Raw genomic sequence first — 24090 nt, 5'->3', positions numbered from 1 at the left:
TGGTTGAGGAACTCTTGATTGCCCATTAGCCAAAATGAGGACACCAGAATCACACTCCCATTGAGGTCTTTATTAATTTAGGACAGTGGTTCTTCACCCTTTTTGGGTCACGGACATCTTTTAGAATCTGATGACAACTATGAACTCTCCTTTTAAGAAAAATGCACATATTAAAACATATACACACATTTTTGCATATAATTTAATTTTAGGGAGTTCAGGGCCCTGCCCTCCCACCAACTCATTCATGGCCCCCAGATTAAGACCCCATAATTTAGATACATAGAATTTGGCAGTAAAGTGGCAGAATGGAAAAAGGACTGAGGCTAGGAGACTTGAATTATAGTCCTGTATCTGCTTCTAACTAGCTCTGTGCACGTCATTTCACTTCTCTGGGTTTCGGTTTTCTCAGGTGAAAAATGAGGGAGTAAGTGTAATTCTATCCAATGATTCAACTAGTGTCAACATTCTGGAGGGGGAAGAGGCTGGCACATTCCACAGCAACAACATTCCTTCCACCAAGGTTCCTCTGTGGGCTGCCTCCTTGGTATACATTGCTTTTATTGTACTTTGAGAAGAAGCCTTCTTTCCCTACCCAGTAAGCTCTTCTGATTACTTGTGGTGCTAATTTTAATCTTACTTGAAAATCTGCACAGAGGCCATAGCTCTCTGGTTGCTTCACTTCCTCTTCCTTGCATGGTACCCTTGTAGATAGCAAAGAGGACTTCAAACAGATCACCTGGGTAGAAGGGGGGCAGGGGAGGGGCAAGACTGGGGAAGACATCCTGACACTGCCTACTCAGGTGAACGGATTCTAGCTCATTCACTTTCCTATTTGCTTGCTCGTGGACTGGCAGGAAACAGAAATCAACAGTTGTAACCACCACGGGGAGGAACTCTGCCATGTGCTGGCTGCAGCCATCCTCAGGTCTTTGCCAGAGAATCCACTAGTACTAATTTAATATTTTCCTCCGTGTCACAGCTTTACCATGCTTTTTAAAAGTGGGAACTTTTTCTTCAGATACCTGGTGCTTTTTGTGGAGAACAAACTTAAAAGCAAATTTCCCAGCAGGAGTGTTCAAATATCTTCAATCAAGTCAGGCATAGTAATTAAATAGCAAGTGGCCTTCCCTCCCGACTCTCATCCCCAAGTGCCTATATCCCATTTTTTTAAAGGATTACAATCCAACCCCAACATCCAGAGCTTGTGCCCTTTTGACAGTTGCCCCACTGAATGGTGATCCAACCAAATTTTGGATGTCCTGAAATGACCGGGAGAACTAATTGCATCTTCATATAGCCCTAATTCTGTGCCCAAATCTGCAAAAATTTACTTCTCTGAGCTTTATTTACATCATGGGCCCTAGTGCTACTGTGTGGGATAGAGAAATTATAAATAATGTCTTGAGTTTCTTCTCTACACCAGCCCTTGCCATGAGCACTTTCTTAACATCATCTCCCTTGACCCTCACAGTAAATCAAATGTAGACTCTCTGAGGGCAGGTTTACTTTATCTGTTCACTGCTCTATCCCCAGTCTCTAGAATAGTATCTGGGTGGTATTAGGCACTCAGTATGTATCTGCTGAATTTAGAGACAGTTCCTGTTATTATCCCCATTTTACAGATGAGAAAACAGATTCACAGAGTTCAAACACTATTACAAGCTGCAGGGCTACTTTAATAGGACCCAAAGGAATAAAGCCATTGTGAGGAGGATACCATTTGTGTTCAAGAGGCTCTGCCTCTGCCACACCCCCAGTGTGGCTGTCCAACCCACCTGTTCTTGAGATAGACACAGCCACGCTCCACTGCTGGAGCTGGAGGAGAGTGGTACTGGGGTCCCGGAATGCCACTTAGAACAATTGGGTGGTGGTTAGTTAAAATAACAGGGTTATTAAGGGCCTCATTTAGAGCAGCATTTTGCATAAATAACCGTAGCCATGGAGGATGGCATCTGATTATCTCTCTTCTGAGTGAAGATTGAGGGGGTGAAAATGGTAGGAAAGACGGGAGCAAAACAAGGAAACAAACAAACACTACAAACCAAAGCAGAACAAAACCCAAAATTCCAAAACCAAACCAAAACTTAGGAGCTGGAACAATAAAGAGGGAGTTTCATGAGGGTTTGTCTTATTTTTTTTTCTGTGGAGAAAATGGCCTTCTTTTAGCACAAGGAGCCCTCGTGGTACTTGTTGGACCATTGGTATGGGGCTAAACAATAATGCCGTGTTTCAGTATCCTTTTCTTTGTTGCAAACCCCAAGCTTCTTGTAAATTTACATATTCTGCAGAGTTCTATTCAATGAAAGAATATCACCCTGACCCGTTCCTTTTCTTCATTATGACTGGTCAAGAACACCCAAGTATCACAGTTTTTTAGTTGACCAGGAGAAATGCTTTTGACGAATGGAATACTTTCTTTGGTAAACAAACACCAACTCAAAACCAACCAATAAGTTTCTTTGGTAAAGTGAACATTAATGTCTTGGTTGGAATTAATTGAAACTAAAACTTTTGCAAGTGTTTGCTAGGCTTGTTCCTTCCCTCTTTATAGCAATTGAAAAAGAAAAACTTCATGAAGTAAAGATAAAGACTTAAATTTTATGGGGATGTGATTTGGAGTTGCTTCTCAAGTGTCTTCTCCATGATGGGGCTAACCCAATGCTGTCAGAACAGTAATCATTAATGAGTAAATAATAATTAACGAGTAAATAATAATGATCTAACAATAAACAATAAATCTTGGCATGCAGAGTCCCCTGGTAAAAAAAAAATCATTCCATAGTCAGAATTCCATAAGCCTTGATTTCAAGTGCTGAAAAGGGAAGTTGACAAAGTTGAAAATGCCCTTCGTCTAAAAATACAATATTCCAAGATATACAGAGACTCAATCAAGTTGGGAAACTACTATCTATCATAAAACAAAGTTCCACAGCAAGTCATTCTGGTTGATCAAATTGAGTGATTAAATTCTCAGCAAAATCCATTTAATTGGTGTGTGTATTGTATCAGTGTTTGTGGAGTCGCTTTAACCCGAGGTGCTCCACGTGGCCGACACTAAATCAATGGCTGATTTAGAACACATTGCTCAGAAAATGATTTAGCAACATATGATTTAAGAATAAAACCGATCCCCTCTTCAGCTGTGTTTTATAAATAATAGCCTAGTTGCAGGCCCCTTGGAGAGAGAATTGATCGCAGATCTATTATGCGAACTTGCCCTTTTTCGAGGACTTTACTTGTCCTCAGATTAAAGCTCATTATCTTCTAGTTGAGTGCATAACACGTTGGTATGATCACTTAGTGTGTCTGCAGGAGAGACTGAACAAATGTGTAACGCACTAGCTACGTATTGAGAACTGAGTGAACGACAGTACAGGAAATAGAAAGCACAGGTTTGCACTTGGTGCATTTACACTGGAATCATTTGGGCATTTTTGCTGTTTGGAAAGACAATGGCAAACCAAAATCCCAAACATTACCCAGACATTTAAAAAAAAAATCTGCCATGTGGCCAATAAAGTCCTATGTTCTTTTCCTTGGAAATGTACTTTGAAGGGAGTAATAGCCCTCTTAAGGGAAAATCTTAAAGTGGCTTGCCCTGTCTTAGGCATGCTAAAATGATGGAAACCCTCTAGTGTTGTGACCCTGGCTGAGTCGCTTTACTCTCCTAGGTCTCAGTTTCCTCCTGTGCGGAGGATGGGGAAGTTGCACAGTACAGAGAGCAAAGGTGCTTTTGGGAAGCGCTTCCCACTATAAATGTCTAAATAAGCTACATCTCTAAAAGGGAAAAATACTGTAGACATTTGCCTCAAATGTGACCAGGAAATAGCGTCATTTTTATAGACATAAAGAAATGCAGAGGTCTGGGGCAACATACACAAGCCTCTTCCAGTCAAAGTTGTTTCTGTTTAGAGCCTGTAAATACTGTGACCAACAGTATAAACATCTAGGCTCGTTAATGTACAGAAGGGCCGCGCAGTGCATTGGACGGGCACCAGCAAAGGTATGGGGGGGGGGGGGGGGGGGGCACCAGGATGATGAAAGTGCAGCCAGCTTAGCAGAAACGTTTGACCACCATCACTGATAAACGTGTATTGGTGATTACGTCTTCCAGTCATTTCCATCTGTCTCCCCTTCAGTCCTTCATCTCCCTGCCTGCACTTCTAGGAAGCTTCTCAGTTTCAGGACTTAGCATTCACCAAAGAACTTCCTTTTCTCCTCTGCGTCTCTGAGCAGCCATGTCTCATGGTGAAGGCAGACTGGCCCTGCCACTTGAAATGTTACGGCAGATGACCATTTCAGGGTTCGTTTCTCCTTCCTCAGCTATGCACAAGCAGATGTTGCTTCTGGGCAGCCACACAAACACTGCATGTAGGATCAGACCACAAACAGCTGTACCGGTTGGCCATATTTTTTGTTAAAATGGAGACACTGCCTCTGGTTCAAGTAGACACCTGCTTTTCCTTCATCCTGCCAGGTATTTGGGTTTGGCTCTGCAGCTTTGGGTACCCGGAGCCTCCTGCCAAGAGCTGTAACTAATAAAGCAGATCCATTTGGTGACAAGCAACAAGATATTCCAAAATAGAATTGCTCCAACTCCACAGTGCTGGAGCTGTCATTGGTTTAAAGGTGTATTTACCAAATCATACACATGGTCAAAGTATGCTGATGGGGGGCTATGATTTCTTCATTCTGCACAACAAAACTGCCTCACTTGGGCAAATTTGGGAATCACTCAATTTCATTCCATGGGTGATGGCCACTCTACCATGGGTCACTTCCAAGGTTGTGGCTTGCTTTTGCTGGCTAGAACTTTTGAAAGCATCTCCTTGGGGTGCTGGGGAGCTAGATGAGACAGCTAAGACCTCAAACCACAGACTCTGCCCGGAGCTACTGCTCTGCAGAAGTTCTGGAAGCTTTATTGTTTGAACAATGCTTAAAGCTATTTCTGCTTTGGCAGCTGACCTTTCAATCAGTAGGTTTTTGTCACAATACCAGCAACATCTGCAGTGTGAATAAAATAGGATTCTGCTTGCTAATAAGCTTTCTTCTATTTGATCTTAGTTTAAGAGATGTGTCTGTGTGTGTCTGTGTGTGTAAATTCTTTCTGGTAACAGTCCTTTTGTTTAAAAGACTGAAAATATGCAATGCCCATTTCCCCCCTTGTCCTTTACTTTGGCAATGTCTGTTTCTTAAAAAAGAAAGAACAACTTTGAATTTGTTTCATTAACATAATCTCTTTGCTCTCAATAAGACCTAGGGTGAAAATATAACAAGCAGACTCTATCACACTGTTGTAATTTGGTCAACCACTCGGGTACTGTCAATATCCACCATTTCCACACATTCAATTTCCTCCCGGTTTTCAGGATTTTTCTTCTCTTTCCTTTTTTTCTTAGAGGGTGGCAGGAAAGTCAGTATCACAGGTAAAATGGCAAAGCAGTGAAAGAAGGTGACAAATGCTATTAAAAACAAGCACCTGAACAGTGTACAGGTCAGATTTGAAGGCACAGCTGCGAGAGGAATCAGACCAACGATATAGCAGAGGTAGCTCTGTAAAATCGCTACCCCGTGCACTTCCAGGGCATTCTTTACCCATTTAGTTCTTGTGAAATCCTTGCCCAGAACAAAGGTGGATAACAGTGGAGCACAATTGTCAATTGTGTAGTTAATTCCATAAATTAAGCATAGCACAGAAATGCAGTCCAGTTCTACTTTCCATAAGGTCATGAAACCTATAACTCCAAACTCCACGGACACAACCGTTAGAGTGAGCCAGACATTAATCAGAGAATCTGCCACCAGGAATGCCGAGAAGAAGAGCAGGAACAAAGCACTGATGCAGGAGTTGTGCAGGGGGGCTCCCAGAGAGGAGGCATATCGATCCATATACACGAAGGATGGGTTGAAGACAATGAACTTCACCTTAGAGGTGACAGAAAGTCTCCTGAGGGTCTCCAGGAGATCATAGAGTTCTTCTCTGTTAGTTTCCATGGTCTTGGCCACCAGAAACATTCTGGAGGCCACTACATCAACCTCATCATTGTACTTTTTAGAGAAGATGATGTCCTCTTGAAAATGTGAAAATTGGGGAGCTTTCAGGAAGGAATTCCTCAACATGTCTGTGAAGTTTTTCTTAGGCAAACCAGTGGACACATTGAGTTTCCGAAGGTAATTTAAATAGCTCTCAAACCAGGATATCCGCACGAACCCCTTGGTGTATTCTAGCACATCTTCTTGGACACTAGTGTTCCAGTATTCTATGGACTCGTATATGTAAAACCCAATCACTGGACTGTAGTTACTAAAGTACTTTTGCTGGGCAGTAGTGTACTCAATGGTTTGCGTCGCAGTTGCTACGATATTACTAAGGTCTGACCCTTCACTGACCTGCAGATAGCCCATTAAGGCAAAGGAAATATAAATAAGGTAAAAGAGAACTACAAAAGGCTTGACATAGGTGTTGGTTATCCAGTCACAGTAATAGCGTTTGAGGAAACATACCAATAGGTGACTCTCGTAAGTGTTCGCTTCCTCGCCGTCGGTTGTGTCCTCGCTGAATCTGGCTGTCAGGAGAAACCTGTACCATGCCGGCTTCTCCTGCAATGCCTCGGGCTTTGGGACTTTCCTACAGAAGATACTATGCTGGTAATTGTTTTCTATGTAGCCAGTGAATACCAGGCTGGAACCATAAAACGAGAGTACATAGAGGTAGTTGAAGAAGATTGCAATACAGGAATTGCAGCAGAAAATCCTGGCTGCCTCAATGTTCGTGAAAGGGCTGGCCCCTATGCCGAAGGTGACCAGGTACATGGCAGTGGTGAGAGAAAAGGAGAGCATGGAGTCTGCATAGACTGCTGCAGTTCTCTCTTTAACATGTTGGTCTTCTCTAGTTTTCCTCCAGGAGGATAACATTTCAAAAGTCCCATACAATCCATGACCTGAGGGGGCAGAAAAAGACCAGATCAAAAAATTGAAAAGACTAACCTCTTTCAAGAGAGGAACCGACTTGGTCACGGGCAACTACCGGGTCAAGGGGAGTACAACCAGCCTTGGTGGTGACAGATTGTGAATGCCAAGAATTTCTCCCGTGGAAGAGAGCCCTGTCTTTTAGTGAATCCTAAATGTTAATGGCAAGTGAAAGAGAAGATCGAGGAGCTAAGATCTCCATTGCTCCCTTCTGGCTCAAGAATGTGGGCTAGACTTTTGCCTATGGAAAGCCGAGTAGATTGGCATCTGTCTCTTGGGGATTATATACAGCGAGAGGTTAGGGCTGTTGAGGCAGCTTGCAGAGTTTTTGTTTCCCTTGCTTGGTGGAACACTCCAGAGAGAGCTCCTGGCCACTCATCAGTTGGCTTGGCATCCCCATAAGTCTGGCTGGAGGTCAGCACAGAGGAAGGCTGTGGGCAGAGGGTTCTGAGTTAATGTCTCATCATCTCATCTATGTTTGGCCAAATGGAGGGCGTTAGGAAGAGAAAGAGGCACTGTATTTAATTTGAGTCTTGACAGGAACCTAAATCACAGCCTCTTCCCCCCACCCCCACCCCCAAGTATCAGTCCAGGGAACAATAAATCTGAGACACAGAGGGAAGCACAATAAGTAGTACTGAGTTTGAGTGAATAGGAAAGATAGAAACTGCAACACGGTTCACATGAGCTCTCCCTGCCACTGATAAAAATTAAATTTCTGCTTCTAGGTGTATAGCTTGCATTTTGTCTTCAGGGACCTGTTTGACTAATTTTGCTTGTTCGTAGATGACGTATCAAGCAGGGGCTGACCCTGCTGGCTTCTCTGCACTATTTGGCAATAGCCTCTGAGGAAGAGACCCAGATCAATAACCTTTTCCTTAACTACTTAGTGCCTTGGCCTCCTTGGTTAGTACTCCAGAAGCACGGGAATAGCAGAGGTATGGGAAATGCCCATGTTTTTATTCCATTCTCCTGCTTGAGGCTGGATCTAGCTTGCCTTCCCCCACCTCTCCTGGTTGGAGGTAGACACTCTCCCAATGGTTCTCCCGGGGTTTCCAGGCCCTCGCGACACTGAAAAGCCACTGGAAGTGACCTGTTGTAGCTTTCATTCACCCCTATCTTGGCACTAGGATCAGCAGATCTAATTTTCTGCTTCTATGCCTTGGCATATTCAATCCCATTATTGAGGATAATAAAATCTTTACCTGCTGGTACAATAGTTTTGTTTTTAAAGAGGAATTAAAAATCTCTGGCCGAGCATAATGCTGAGTGAAGTGAGTCACTGTTCTCTTGTGTGCTCAGTAACTGGGTGAACACCTTCCCTCATGCCCAGGGTGGCATTTACATCCTTATTGTGAAGTCTTGTTCGCTCTCACACCTGAATGTCCATTTTGTAGTCGTGATACAGGCCTGTTTTCTCCGAAGGATTTGGCATTTATCTGAATTTACTAGGCATCATTTTGCAGCCACTTTGAGAGGGCAGGTTGGGACTGTCAACCCGATAACTAGCACTGTGGCCCCCCTAAATTGGAGGCACCTGAACTCCCCAGACATGCAGCCAAAAGTGCACTCATTGACTGGCATCCTGTTAATTATGTTTTAGAAAGTCAATGTCTAGTCTCCGAAGGGAAGACTATTAAGTCTGTTTCCACATTGTTCTCAGGAAGGACTGACTGACCTTTGTTCCAGGACAATGAGAGTAAAAAGAGGATTAATCCCTCCAAGGCATCAGCACCCTGGGCAGACAATACTGACCATTTCATCTGCAGCCACGTAGACTAAGTTCTGTTGGACTTAAAACACACTTTAAAGTTTCACTGAAAATGGCAAATGGAGTGTTTTTTTTTTTTCAACAGTGTTTATATGCTAGAAACAAGAAAAATGTTTTAAAACAGGGCTTTAGTACTGAGTCATTAAATATGTTAAGAATATAAGAATGCATATAGAAGGATTACAATTAGTCATATAGTAGAATTTAAATTAAATCTAAGTCAATGTGATGTTTTATGACATTATCTGATTCTGACTCTTGTTGAAAAATACCCTAAGAATCCCATTTCTTACAATGTTGTTGGAGTAGTCTTAGAGGCTAAGTGAGGAAAGGAATTGGAATTAACAAAGCTATTACGTGAAGAGTGAGGCTCGAGGGTCCAGAATGAAAATAATCAGACTCAAGGAAAGTTGGAAATAGACTGTGAGCTTGTCTCCTGAGTTCTGTTGCTGCATTTTAAATGCCTTGTCCTTTTACAGTTTGATCATTTTTATTGACTCCTGACTCTCTTTGCATATGATGTTGTTTCTCGGGGCAGCTCCAGAGAGAATTTTCCTTTTATTCTTAGGGGCTTTTTGGAAACTATACCTTTCCTTCTTTCTTCTCGCTACAGGGGTATGCATGTAGACACTCGCAGAGGCAAGAAGAGGAGGCCCCAAGAAAGAATCTGTTCCACTTGATCACTCAGAATTTGTTGCTAGTTATTGTTGTTTTTGCCTCTAAAGGCCCCCACCATCCTTCCTGATAGGCCAGATTCTTGTTTCTCAAGCCATCCATTTCTAGCAGATGGTTACACCCTAAATTCCAAATTGGAAGTGTGCAGTGTCTTTGAAGAGCTCTTGGATTTCAGGGACAACTGTGGACACCATAACTGGGCCTCCTTCCTGAAATTCAGTCAGTCAAGAGGAAGATGAGTGCCAGCATAGCTGGAGGTGCCCCCCAGGGATTACCAGCCTGCAGCACCTCGCTGTGCCTAGACCTGATTCACAGCTGGTAATTATGTTGAAGAGGTCAGTCTGTGACCCTAAAGGAAAGCTGAATGATGGGGTATCTGTTTCCTGGCCTGGACTCAAGGAGAGTCATACTCTAGGAGTCCTAGGACACGAGGAATACCCTGCCTGCTCCCGCAACCCCCCAGAATGCCTACTCTGCCCATAATTATAGCCAAATTCCCTTTGGTTTTGGCCTTTGAGGGTGTTCTTACAAATGCAGACCCCTCCGGGACAGTGTACTGTGTACTGAAGCAGCTTCCCTTCAGTCTGGGGGGTGGGGAGGCAGGAAAGAGGAAATTAGAGGTAAGTGGATTTCACAGAGACTAAACCCTTGGCAGTTTTTCTTCCAGCCAGCCCTGGCTTTATCTTTTATAGCCCATTTCAGAAACAAGCTGGTGAAATCAAGGAAAGGCAGGGAAGAAAGGTTTTGGTAGGTTCCTTTCCTCTTCACTTTCCTTTCTCAGCAGGTGCCTCCCTTCTTTAGTGTCACCATCATCCATCACCCTCTTAGCTTTGGGGCTGGGGTCCAGCAAGCAGGACTCTGAGGCCAGATCGCACAGATGTAGGCAAACAGATACTGCATGTGGACTGAAGATACTTTTCAGAGGTTTAGCTGTCATTTCCCCTATTTTTAAAAGGTGCTTTAAAAGCAAAAATATTGCTGTCTTTTTAGCATTGTAGTTTTTAAATTTTTCTCTATGAAGTCCGAACTCTGTAAGCCTCTCTATCAAATCTGACCAAGGGGTGTATATCATTGGTGCAAAGCATCATTCTAGCAAGGGACCATTATCCATCTCCCGAGTTGCAAGCCTGTTCACGAGCACTCCCTTGTAGCAGCACTCATGTAAGGAGCTACCCAAACCTGAAGTTCCAAACAGACTTAGCCTTTGGTGACCAGAGGGCCTGTGGTGGCTGTAGGAGGCGGGACACAACGTCACAATGGTAGGTCCATGGCCCAAGACCCGGAAGTAAAGACTATCCTGGTGAGCACGCCCGAAACCAATTGATATCCCACGGGATTCCCTCTCTTACAGTCACAGTGTTTAAGGCTGAAGAGTTGCCAAAGGGAACTGTTAAACCACACATATTGATTCTATCAAATTCTTAAGATAAAGAAGCTTTTAAAGTATTCACTTGTCTTTTAAAAGCACATGCAAGATGTTTGTTTCTATTTCGGTACACTGCAAGTCTGTATACTTCCATGGGTGTCAGTATGTGTCACACGTACAGGCCCAAGTTCTGATTATTCACGAGTGAACACTTTGAAACAGTGGGGGCTTTTAGCCAGGTCTTGGGGTGAGGACAGTGGAGTTCTTTGCCAACATTCAGATACAATTTGTACCAGGAGTGCAATTTACGTTTTATTAGCAGTAGACTTTGGGACTATCGTCTAGTAAAATCAAATACTAGAGGACTTAGGCTAATCATTTTTCTGCTTTTCCAAGTGATTTTATATCTGTATGTACACATGACTCTCAGGCTTTGGAGCCATGAGGAGAGAAAGCAGCACAAGTGATAAATAGCACTAATGGTGGAAAAACCCCAACTGGCTAATCTTCCAGTCACTTAGGGTGAGGCTCAGGAACACTCGCAGATCAAATCTCATCCTTACCCAGACCCTTTTCTGGGGCCTGACCAAAGCCTTCAGGGTTGTTTATGATCCACTAATGCAGGAACTTACCAACAAATAGTTGAGAGCTAACCCAGCTTTACCCAGTAGACGTGCTTTGGGAAAGCTATTCATAAAACAAATCATATTTTCAATGTATGTAATGGTTTTGCTATCAGAGGCAGTCTGGGTGATTTGTTTATTTTTTTTGCCAATGAATAATTGCAAGCAAATTGATCTATTTTGTGCATTTGGATTCTGTAGGACAGATTTTTCTCCAAGCCCAGATTCTCCTGCCTTCCCCGACATGCACAGACATAGCACAGAGGCTGATGCCTTTGGGCATTACTCACATTTTCATCCTTTCCATACTAGCAGGATTTCCTCATCTGGAGTTCCAGAACACAAGGAGTAGCTGAGAGGATGAGGAGGTGAAATGGGATGGCTTGCTGCTGGATGATCTTTTAGTTTCAGTGTAAAAACATTTAATATAAAGAGACAATGAAACCATTTATAGGATGCCTGGGCAGTGCCAAATTTCTTATGTGAAAATAAAATTACTACATTTTTCTAGAAGACCCAGAGTATGATGAATACAGAGTATGATGATTTTGTGTGAGCAAAATCTGCTTAAAACATATTTTACTCTTAGATGAGCCTCACTAAGTAGCTCACGTTCATAAAATACTTTTCTTTCAGTGGCATCCCCGTAAATTCATGATTTGGGGGTTTTTTTGAGAAGAAATTTAAGATGTATGAATGTAAGGGTTGAGTAACATCTATTTTCAGGGGGAAGTTCATTAATTGGGTTACATTTACACTTTGCCAGTTATAAACATTTACTTTCTATGCTGAATTGTTTGGTTTATCCCAGCCTGTTTTGTGTCACAGTTAAGAGTGAGAGTTAAGGAAGGTATACTGTGCTTAAGTTAAGAAGGATGTACACATCAGGGCAAACACACACATCCTATGCTTTCTACCAGAGACTTGTCACAGTTTGGCAATTCTAATCACAGCATTGGATTTTAATCTGAGAAATGCTTTTCCTTCATTAGAGAGCTGCAAATAAGAGTCTAAGAAATGAATATGCAAATAGCTTTTCCTTGTTGAAAGAAAGGTATTTAGATACTGAGTGTGTGTGTGTATGCACGCACTATATGAAATCACTGTCTGCAGATGGGGCCCGCAGTATATGCTATGGTCATTGTGTAATATCTTTACATATAGGCGACATATATAATATATAAATATATGCATATATGTCATATCCTATTCAAATATGTTTTATATATTTACATATAAAATGTGTGAATATATACTATATAATAGGGAAATATATAGTATTTATATTCAAATATTCAAAAAATATATGCTATATAATGTTATAAACATGTGAAATGCATATGTATGCACATGAACTTATTGCATAATGTATCACATTACATATGACATATAATATAGCTGATGTGATATATACCACGCACACACACACACACACACACACACATGATGGATAGTAGGCTAATTTGAAACTTATTTTGCTGGTGAGGAAGAGAAATGCTAGTGCTACTATACCATCAGTGCAGAGAAGAGGCTAGAATCTCTCTCTTATGTTCCATCTACATTTTGGCTCTTGGCTACTGAAGTAGCCTAGGTGAAATTCAGAATTTCCTTGACAATGACTGTGTATCTTCTTGCATTGTGAGCTCCTATAGACCCATTTGGTCACTACTACTTGGTCCCAGCAGTGACTTTCCCAGCAGTGCAACACCAAACTAGGTATTTTTCTCCATAGCCTATTATTACCAGCTCAATGTCCTGCTGTTGCCTCTCCTTTGTAAAATCTGCCATTTCCCCAGTCCCTAGACTAGGTGGGGCTAGACCACCTAGATTGTACCAAGACCAGGGTCAAAGAGGAGGAGTCACTGCATTCCTCTGCCTTACTGAACTCTGCATTCCTGGACCTGACCCATCAGTCCTGTTCTCATCCTCCATTATGGTTAAGAATAGAACAATAGAACACGTTTTGTACCATTTCCCCCAGAACTATTTCTCCCCACTCACCCTTTAATGGAATATGATTGGTGAGGCATAATAAAAGGGTGAGAACTACCCACAAAACTAGATTGCACAATCTCCTTGTAAATTAGTTCCCAAATAACCACCGGACATTACAAAAAAGATACCCAGGGTAAAAAACTTTGAAACTATTATATGGAATTACTGTCTTATTTTAAATCACATGTAAACAAAACTGAGAATAATAAAACCCTTATCAACTAGGGTTTTTTTTCCTCCAGAAATTACTGAACCATTTAGTGATTAATGTTCCAAGCAGAGTATTTCCACAGCATTCTATTCCGTCATGTAGACTGTCATATTGTTGCAGATAATGGACTTCTACAATAATGTATTAGGTTGAACCATAAGAAATTACTGCTTTTTAGTTCAAAAATGGCTGGTTATTTGTACCAATTTTGTAGGTCAAAAACAGTTAAATATTGGCAATTTCCTATGGCTTGAACTTTATAATTATCTGACCAATTTCCTCACCCCGCATGTCTCATGGCTTTAGAAATATATCAGAATATGGGGTGCCTGGCTGGCTCAGTCAGTAGAGCATGTGACTCTTGATCTTGGGGTCCTGAGTTTCAAGCCCCATATTGGGCATAGGGATTACTTAAAGAAAAAAGAAGAAGAAAGAAACATGCCAGAATGCTCAACCAGAAAGCAAAACCTTTCAGGTCTGCTTGAGTTTAGAGCAAAAGTAATTAAGAATTCTGATTTCTCAGAACTAAATTTCCTGCACAAGAACTTTCACCTCTTCAAAGCCTAAACTCATTATACTGCATCATATTCCAGGTGACATCAGATGAGAAAAAATTCTCAGAAAACTGAACCGATCTTCTGGTTTCTGTTAAATACAGATAATCTTGGAATATACTTGAAAAGAACCAAACACCTCTCCTATTATTCTCCTCCTATCACTTAATTACATCATTTCTTCCCTTCCTATCCTTGAATTTGAGTGGCCAGGCTTGAAAATTCAGAAGGAGGAGGGCACCCCGGATGTGGCATTTGACCTTCTCAAAAGTCCCAAACACTTGAAAGAGCTTTGAATCCCCAGCAGCTCATTGTGATCATATAGTGGTTAGCAATCTGTTATGAAATGGCTTGAGGAATATTTTTTTGAAGAATACTTTTTTTTGGCTCATCTGATCTCCATGGCTTTTGTATTTTGGTAAATGCAAAGCAACCCATGTACAAACTAATACCAAAACTCTCTTTCACCACAACTTCAGTTCTCTCCTTTCAGCTGGTCAGAATGTACATGAAGTCACAAACCTTCCACATGAAGAAGGAAGAAACCTTCCTTCTGTTCCCTCCTATATTCTCCAACATTCAATTCCCTTCCTGATTTGTATCTGACCAGGAAAGCTGTGCAGATAGTAAGCCTGTAAGGAGAGCTTGCATGCACAAAATCTTTGCCAATTTCTTAAATCATAGCCAACTGGAGGGCAATGGTGTAAAGCCTCATCCTTTAAAGGAAGTTCCATAACAGGTTAAAATGATGCGTGTTCAATGTTTACAAATGGCAGTTCAAATACTTCAGTACCTGATACTAATATAGTTTGGAAAGAAAGGGTAGTACTTTATGAATAATGGGTATGGATGAGACAAACTCTTCTCCAAGTTTATAGTAACTAAAAAATGTCAATGGACATTTATAATGAGGTAGACCTTTAAGGACTTCAGCTCTGAATAAACTGATCTGACTCATATGGACAGGGGTTTTGGCAGAAGTGGGATTGTCTAATATGCATGACACTGATTAAAAACATTCTAAATCATGATGTATCTATGCTTACATCATTGTCAAAATGATTCATCTGTGTAGGATATATTCTTATTGCCAGAGATGTCACGTATCGTCTTGGCTAGAAACACACAGTCACATCCCATTATGGCGAACTCTCAGAGTTTATCCAAATTCTTTCCTATTCTGGAATTTTGTCAGGTTAATACTGCTTGACACACGTGGTCTTAAAATTTTCCATTCTAAGTCAGTCTACTGCCATTTTGGCATTTGGCTGGATCTGGCCTTATGTGACCGGCATCACACTGAGAATGTTTAGTTTGTTGAATTTTAAATATAATGTTTATTACGTTATAGACCTGTTGTTGGCCAAGGAAATCTGTATAGAGGCTTCTTTTCTAAGATGCTTTTCCTTTTAAATGAGGCCACATAGTTTTACATTTTAATTTGATATTGTATTTATATAACATGGAAAATCAAGAAGTTTTGCTTAAATCTTAGCTTAGGCATAGCCTTTTTATATTATAGACAGGCAGATTTTAAAACTGGATGAACAGTTTATTGACTCATAATGCAAAACCCTTAGCACCGCATTTTTTCTTGGTCATTTGAAATATTTATTGGTGTTTTGGGACTGGTCATCAAAAATCCAGAATTAAACATGGGCTCTTAATGCAGCATTTATGAACATGCTCTTGCTTATATTTCATTTTACAATCAAATTCTGAGAATGAAGAGTTTATCTGTGAAACACAGAATGGTACCTAACCTAAACCTAACCTAAACCATCCTAAATCCAGGCACTGTTGGCTTTATGAGCATATTAAATACCCATTACATGGTGCAAACTATTTATTGCAGATGGGCCCCCAGCTACTAAAATGCATAGCTTCTTTTGTTGTGACTAAGTAATTTGAGATCTCTTTGGGCTGAAAATGTACAGGAAGTTTGCAGACTGATTGTCAGCAGGGAAAACTGCCATCAAATCAATGCATTTAACTTTCCTCACAAATTGCAAACAAGAGAGTATTGGGTACCTGCGGCACTTGGTCTCTTTCACCACGAACGCCAGATTTTTCTGAATTGAACTCTGACTTCAAGTTCAGTGATCCTCGATCTCTGTGGAGTTGCGGCACTACTATTTCTGGATTTGTTTTCTAAAGCCATTTCTTGGCTAACAGCATCCAATCTCTTACATCTTTCCTTGCACCGATCCTAGCTGGTATATTCCTTTTTGTGCTGACTTTGATTTACCATGTTTAAAACTTCTTTAGGAAGTACAAAAAGAAATTTGAAGAAATCTTAAATATCATAACTTAGTTTACTTAATAAAGTTAATTTATAGAAGTTTCAGATGTTCCATTTCATTTTACTTGGTGAAATCGATTTTTTTTTTTTTTTGGTGAGGTTAATGTTAAGAAGTTTTGACTACTGCTATGTTGTTTTACTTAGAAATAATTTTAAGAAGCTCTAAATATTGAAGTTTTATTTTACTTAATGCAATTAGTTTTTAGGAAGCTTTAAATATTGAATCATCCTTTGGCCTCACCAATCACAACTTGAAGTGTCATCAAACCTGGGCCAATGGTCCTTTATCTAGCTCTGACAGTCTTTCTTCTTGATCTTAAAAACCCACTTCCTTCAGTTCTCCACTCTTTCCTTATTTCTGTTTTCTCTTCCTCCCCTCCACACACACAAAAAAATCACAACAAAAACCACTGCATTTTTCAAACAAAAAGCCGAAAGATAAAATCCAAGCATGGGACTAATCATGGGTATAACATGTTCATTTAAAGAAACCTTGATTCAAGCGTCCATGGAAGCTACTACCCAGTGACACTGAGTCTTCGAGGAACCAGCATGAAGCCCACCATCGGCTCACATCGTCTTGGAGTTCAAGAGGCTAGTTATGCTGCCTTCTTAATGGACTGAATTCAGGAGGAAGTATGGCAGCCCTCTTCTGTGTTGTGTTTGATGGCAATGAGCAAAGCGACCTGGTGAATGTGCGACTTGCTAGGTTTCTGCAGTGCCCCCTTTCTCTTGAGCTACCATATATGTTTTTATTGCCCAGGTCTGTACTCCCACAGGCCTCAGAGCCTGGAGGGCAGCATGTTGTTTTGTGACCTTGCAGCCCTGCCACCTGCTTATCATTTAACCGTAAGGCAGCTGAGGTCTCCTGAGTAAATTCTTTTCTTTCCTTCTGCTACCCCTGAACTGGGCATTAGGGATTCTAATGAACTCAACCATAGTTCTTTCTCATTCAGTGAAAAATGCCACTTCATTTGTCATGTCAGTATCTGATTCCAAATGACATTTTAATTTTGCTAAAGGAATTGATGAGAAGTGGCCACAGAAAAGGGAGAAGCGAGCCCCTGGAACCCTTGGCCTGCAGGAACCGTCATCAGGCTTGCTGGATATGCCATCTTCAATACCAGATGAACAGAGCAACTGGTGTTGTACTAGAACCACTCTGGCTTTGTTTTCACTGTGATCTCTATCAGGAAATTCTCGCAGCCCCTAAGAGAGAAGAGACTGGGATTCTCACACCATCATTTTAAAACATTCTCCTGAGTTTATAGCAAGGACAGGAAAAAAAGATACCTTCTTATTTATTTCGCACTTGTTGCTTTCAAAGTTCTTGTACATTTATCATGTCCCTTTTTGTGATATTCACTTCCATTCCATCCCTAGGGTGGAGAAACTGAGGGTAGCAGACCCTGTCAGTGCCCAACCCATGTGCCCTCCGATTCACTATTTCGCAGCTCACGGAAGTCTTCTCATGACAAACACCATCCACCTGAGGGATTTTTGGGGCTGCAGGACTGTGCTCAGTCTTCCCTGGGGAGAGCTGTCAGTGACTCGTACATAGGTTTCTGGGTACATGGGCCAGCTTACAGCTTCCTCATCCCTCAAGGAGGACTTCTCTGAGGTGTGTTCTGTTAAGTCTCCCGAAGGTCCCCTGGGGGATTGAGCCACTGGAGCCTAAAGCAGTAAGCGGCCCATGAACATAGCCCGAGTTGTCTTCCTTCCCTGACTTGTGTTCTCACTCCGACCCTGAGGCTTCCTGGGCTCACCCCCCAAATTAACGACTTCTATCTAAATCCTTGTGTCAGGGTCTGCTTCTGGGGAAGCCCCACCGAAAACACTGCGGCACCAGAGAAGATTCATATCATCTTATTGCCACACCGCTACTTACTGGAGAACCAGGGCTGGGACCCATGGCTTGGGACTCCTGACACATTTACCCAATAAGGTTGCCCCTTGCCAATGGCCAGGACATTACAGAATTGGTCCCAGGACTTTGGGCAAAAGGAAGACATGATAAACAAAACAGAGTCGTTAGGTGGCTACTCTTTGCCATTTAGGAACCCAGTCACCACCAGCAGCAGGAGGAAATAAAAAAATGAAGGGCAGTAATTACCTAGCATGACGAAAGGGACTCCCAGGAAGGTGGAATTGTATTTCCCACCGGTAAGATTGATGATGCCAGCCGCGGTGAGCGTGGCCAGGGTTATGGTCACCAGCCCGAGCAGACCCAGCCAGGGCTTGCTGCGGACGCAGTCCTGCATGGAGCAGCACAGGATGGCCATGGTGACCACCAGGATCAGGCTGGTGACCAGGTAACGTTCTGATACACGGCTGGTCTTCTGGAAATCTTCCCTCAGTGAGGAGGACGTGTAAGGGTACATTTTGACTTTGCTGTTGGATTTCTGGAACAGTCGGACAGTGTCACAGAAGCTGGACTCCCACCTCTCAGCCACCATGTCGTTGAGACTGTTGATTGACTGCAGGTAGTAGGTGAGCTGGACGGCCTCTGCAGATTTTACCCGGTCCTTGCTGTGCACAGTGACGCCTCCAAGCTGGTGTCCATTGTACACTGCCCTCCCGTCCTTTAAGTGAGTGATCGGGTATGTGATAGCAAAATTGGTCCGGTTGGTGGCCCGAGCGTTCTTTAGCTCCTCCAGGACATGCACTATGTCATCCACGATGCAAGTCTTATCATTATTCAGGATACATATGTGGGCGAACGTGTAATTAAAACCAGGCCTCGGGACCTGGATCCTGGTCACAGCCGCATGCAACTATGGGAGAAAAAAATGAAAGTCAGTTTATTACCAAAAATAAGACCTTAGCTCTGTGGATTTAAATATGTCCATTTGGGGTGGCGGAGTCACTTGTGTCATCTTCAAGCTGAACAGTTCAAATGAAATGTTATAAACTTACAATAGAAGCAGGTAGCAAGGATGCAAAACCAGCATCAGCACAACCCAGGAACTTGTCAGAGGTGAAAACTGTCTGGTTCCACCTCCGACCCAGTAAATCAGAAATCTCTGGGGTAGGGCCCGGGGAATCTGGGTTTTCACAAGCTCTCCAGAGGATTCTGGTAAAGGTACAGTTTGAGAAGCACTGGCGTAAAGCACCAGCATTATTTCCATGTGTTCTCTTCTTTATTTGTGACTCAGTTGGTCTATAAGTGTCTGAAAATCTCACATAACGATCACCGTCTTGAAGATGTAATGTACCAAGTGAACTAAGGCACAACTTCACGTGGAGGCCGATCCCTTGCTGCTGATCTCTAGGGCCCCTAAATGACTTCCCCATCCAATTCAGTCACTTGGTGCCATAAAAGACAAGAGGCTCACCTTGAGGGACCTCATATTCTCCGGCTTTCCTCATCTGCTTATATGGGAGGGGAGACAGAACTGCAAGAGTCTGGAGGGGGATATACAGTGGTCATGCTAAGGAAGCACAGTGGGATTTGTTCTGCACACCTCACCTCAAGTCACATTTGCCATGTCCAAGCTCTATACACCTGTGATCAAAATGGACACTGGGAACACAAGCTCTCATTTAAAAAAAAATTCCTTATTTTTTAATTAACATATTATGTATTATTTGCTTTAGGGATACAGGTCTGTGATTCATCAGTCTTACACAATTCACAACACTCACCATAACGCATACCCTCACCAGTGTCCATCACCCATCCTCTCCATCCCTCCCACCCCCTCCCCTCTAGCAACCCTCAGTTTATTTCCTGAGATTAAGAGTCTCTTATGGTTTGTCTCCCTACTGATCCCATCTTCTTTCATTTTTTCCTTCCCTGCCCCCCACAACCCCCTGCCCTGCCTCTCAAATTCCTCATATCTGAGAGATCATATGATAATTGTCTTTCTCTGATTCACTTATTTCGCTCAGCTTAATACCCTCTAGTTCCATCCACGTCATTGCAAATGGTAAGATTTCATTTTTTGATAGCTGCATAGTATTCCATTGTATATATATACCACATCTTCTTTATCCATTCATCTGTTGATGGACATCTAGATTCTTTCCATAGTTTGGCTATTGTGGACACTGCTGCTATAAACATTTGGGTGCACGTGTCCCTTCGGATCACTACATTTGTATTACAAGCCCTTATTTAACAGCTCCTACTATATGCCAGGCACAGTTCTAGGCCTTTTACGCAGATTAACCCATTTCACCCTTACAAGAGACTATGATGTAGGTACAAGTACTAGGCTCATTTTACAGATGAGGAAACTGAGATGGTTGCTAGCCCAAGGTCGCACACATAGTAAAAGAGAGAGCCAGGCAGCCTGGCTCCAGAACTTGTGTTCCTGGCCCACGACCTCAGACTTCTAGGTTAACAATGCCAGTAGTTGAATCAAAGTTCTTGCTAGCAGCTAATGGTTGAATTGGTGCTTGCACTGCCCAAGTGCTAAGGTGGCCTAAAAAATCACGAGTGCTCAAGTTCAGATATGTAGGAGTATATGTATTCTACAGTCTAAGGTGAGAAAATTAGGCCTTTTCTCTGTAAAATGAGCCCAGTCGGCAACACAAGGCCAATGGTAGACATGTAATTGAGTGCTAAGTAATGAGTGTGCCTGTGCCTAGCACTGAGTGGGATCTTGCAGGAGCAGAGATAGTCATTCTGTATCTAATGAACAAAGAAAAACATTTCATATGTAAAGGGAATAAAGTTTAACACCCAGTTGCCACACCGTGACTATGCCATTGGAAGTCATAACCTTCTCAGAGTCTCCATGACCCTGATATATTTTCTCTTAAATCTGCCCAGATGGATTATTTGTGAAGATATTTTGCTGTGCTTGTGCCAGGGTGAGTGGGATATTTATTATGCTTTTTGAAAATGTCGGAGGGGTACCAGCTGTCAAAGTCCTTTAGTTAGCACAGAGAAAGAGTTGTTAAACCTAATTCTCAGTGTGCCCTCCCCCACATCTCCTCATGGGCACCAACCCTTCGGTTCAGGAAACACGTCACCATATTATGTTTGGCTGAAATAATTCTGAGTTCTTTCCCTCATACACACACACACACACACACACACACACACACACACACACGATCTCCCAGAGATACCTAAGATATTATTTTCACAAAACTCTTACCATCTGCTAAATTTTTGCATTGGTGTTTTGGAATTAATGATGAGCAAAATGTCTTCAGTGATTTTTAAACTTTGAATGTGTCTTCTTATCCATTCTTCTCTAAGTATGGCCCACTGAATTTTGATTACAAGAACTTCTAACTAAAAAAAAAATCCCAAATACAAAGTTACTTTAGGGGAGAGAAGAACCAAGGGGAATTTAAAGACAAGAGGGTTTTGATAAGTGTTGAAGAAAGACTTTGGGGGAAGATTCAGAATAGGCTAGAAAAGGAGTGGTATTGAAAGCATGCATATGTGTAAAATTTAGTGCTTTGTTTGTTCCTATGAACAGTCTAATAAATCTCCCTTAGAGTGATTACTAAATATGTCAAGAGGAAAAGATTGCCAAATTAGATGGTGTTAAGCCACAGGGCTGGACCCAGTTATAGCAAGGGGGATATTTTCCATCTATTCTCTAAGGCGACCGTGCCCTGCTGGGTGGGGAGTTAGAAACTATTTAGTGACCCACCAACTCGGCAGATCTGCTGCTCCGATCCCTGAGACCACAGACTGAAGAAAGCAGACACTCTTAACTCCTATACCACCAGATCATAGGAGGGAGACTTGGGAAAGGAGACCTTAATGAAGTTTTTGAGAAGGAACGTTTCTGAATTCTCAGCACCAGAGCTGCCGTGAGATGTAGCTGCTTTGAATTTCCAATGGAGAGGTGGGTAGAGTATGTGTCACTCTTGCTTCTGAGTGGCAGGGAGCTGCTGAATGACAAAGCAGCCAGAGAGGGGGTGTTGGCTGAGGCCACCCACCTGGCAGGAGGCGTCTGTGGGATTCTACTGTGAGATAAGAGATGAGAAGATAATAGGAGGGATGGAGAAGAACCAAAGCTCCTCAGTTCTGATCTCTGGTTCTTATGACCGCGTATCAAGCATACACATGTGTGTGTGCTTGGCCATGTGTGTAGCTGTCGGCAGGCACATTGCACATGCTACCTGGGTAGCACCCTGTTAGGGTTCTAGAATGCCCTGATTTACTTTCCTAAGGGAGCTCCACTGAGGACAGCATACACATTAATAGGTGTCCTTAGATATATTCCCAGGGCAAAAAGGAAGCCAGAGATGGAAGCTATGCTCTTTTTTGCCCCCTGTATACTTACTTTAAATATGCACTGGGAAAGGAAGGTGAAAATAATGACAGGTTAGTTTCTAGTGACTTTATCTTTGCCTTTAAATTAATGTTTTCTCTTGGGGCCAGAAAGGGGAAAGCGAGCCAGGAAAACCTTAGGTGACTAAGGTGACTAAGACACCTCCGTCCATGAAATGGACAACCTCCAGCCATGCAAGATTATTATTTAGTTCCGTAGGAGAACCTCAGGGGGGAAAAAAAACCCAAAAAAACAAGGGAAAGTGACACAAAGTAATAGTCCTGACCTTAATATAGTCTGAATCTGTCATGTGAATCAACACATAATCCATGTTTCTGTAACTATGTATAGATTCTAGATTATTCACTCAACACACATTCAATAAATACTCATCAAATCTGCCATGTTGCCAATAATAGGATAATTTCTCTGAATTTAATGTGCTCATGCTCACACATGGAAAATCACTGAAGAGATACAACCTTTGAAACAAAGGGAATATTCTAACAGTAGACAATGCCAAACACTTTGTGCTAGTAAAGCCCAATCCAATGTCAATCCTGATCACAATATTTTCTATTCTGTATTTGCTGCCAAAGAGGCCAGAACTGAATGTTAGATTGAGATTCATTCCCAGACTCTGACCATACCATTTCAATTGTTAGCTTCTTTGCTCTCATCACCCCTCAGGTTAAGAATGATAACAGTAATTGTAACTAGTCTGCTAAGTACTTTCTTTACAGTTTTAAAAAATTTATTCAATATAAGACTCGATGGGAATGAGTAAATGATTATCCTCATTTTATAGCTGGAGCAGCTGAGGCCTCAAGGATGTCAATAGGTCACCCACGCTGACCCAGTGAGTCAAGGGCAGAGGTAGGATCTTGGGGGCAGTGAGATGCGTGGCCATAGCCCAGCACAACTTTGAATGAGGGCTAAGAGGATTTGGGGAGGGGTGAAGCGCTGCGAGCTCACCCGGTTCACATGGCTGGCCATGGCGGTGACTGAGCTGTGGGATGGCCATGCTTGAGGATCTGGAGCCTATTAAGAGAGACCAGACATAATCCTAACAGCCAAACCTCATCTGTAGATGGCAGCATTACGTGGCAATATTAACAGGTAGTGAAGGGGACGGGCTTGGAGATTACTGCCTTTTCTTATTTTCCTTCCAGACTCTGTAGCTGCCAAATAAAACTTTTCACAGACAGGCTTACCAAGAAGAAAGGCTGTGGGACAGAGTGGAATCCAGTAATAAGAAGTTTTGGCTTCAAGTCTGGCTTCTGCTGCTTCCGTGGGAGTGCCAGAGACCCTAGGAATGTCATTCCTTCACGTCTCAGATTTATCAGTAAAAAACAAGAGGCTGGTTTAGCTAATCTTTA

The 24090-nt window shown here is 42.2% G+C and overlaps 1 protein-coding gene across 2 annotated transcripts in view; it reads right to left on the bottom strand.

Annotated features, from left to right (window-relative positions):
• Positions 1-5220: 5220 nt before the first annotated feature.
• PTCHD1 (patched domain containing 1) overlaps positions 5221-24090 on the bottom strand; it is a 52179-nt gene continuing 33309 nt past the window's right edge. For both annotated transcript variants that reach the window (XM_032842311.1, XM_032842312.1), the window contains 2 exons: positions 18583-19243; positions 5221-6944 (listed from right to left, as the gene is read on the bottom strand). In XM_032842311.1, the coding sequence (XP_032698202.1) occupies positions 5290-6944; positions 18583-19243 (2316 nt within the window). In that variant the 3' untranslated portion in view covers positions 5221-5289. The remainder of the gene's footprint in view (positions 6945-18582; positions 19244-24090) is intronic.

The sequence above is a fragment of the Lontra canadensis genome, unplaced genomic scaffold (assembly GCF_010015895.1).
Source record: "Lontra canadensis isolate GAN:19392208 unplaced genomic scaffold, GSC_riverotter_1.0 scaffold127, whole genome shotgun sequence".
Classification (NCBI taxonomy): Eukaryota; Metazoa; Chordata; class Mammalia; order Carnivora; family Mustelidae; genus Lontra; species Lontra canadensis.
This window is presented reverse-complemented; position numbering and strand designations above follow the sequence as displayed.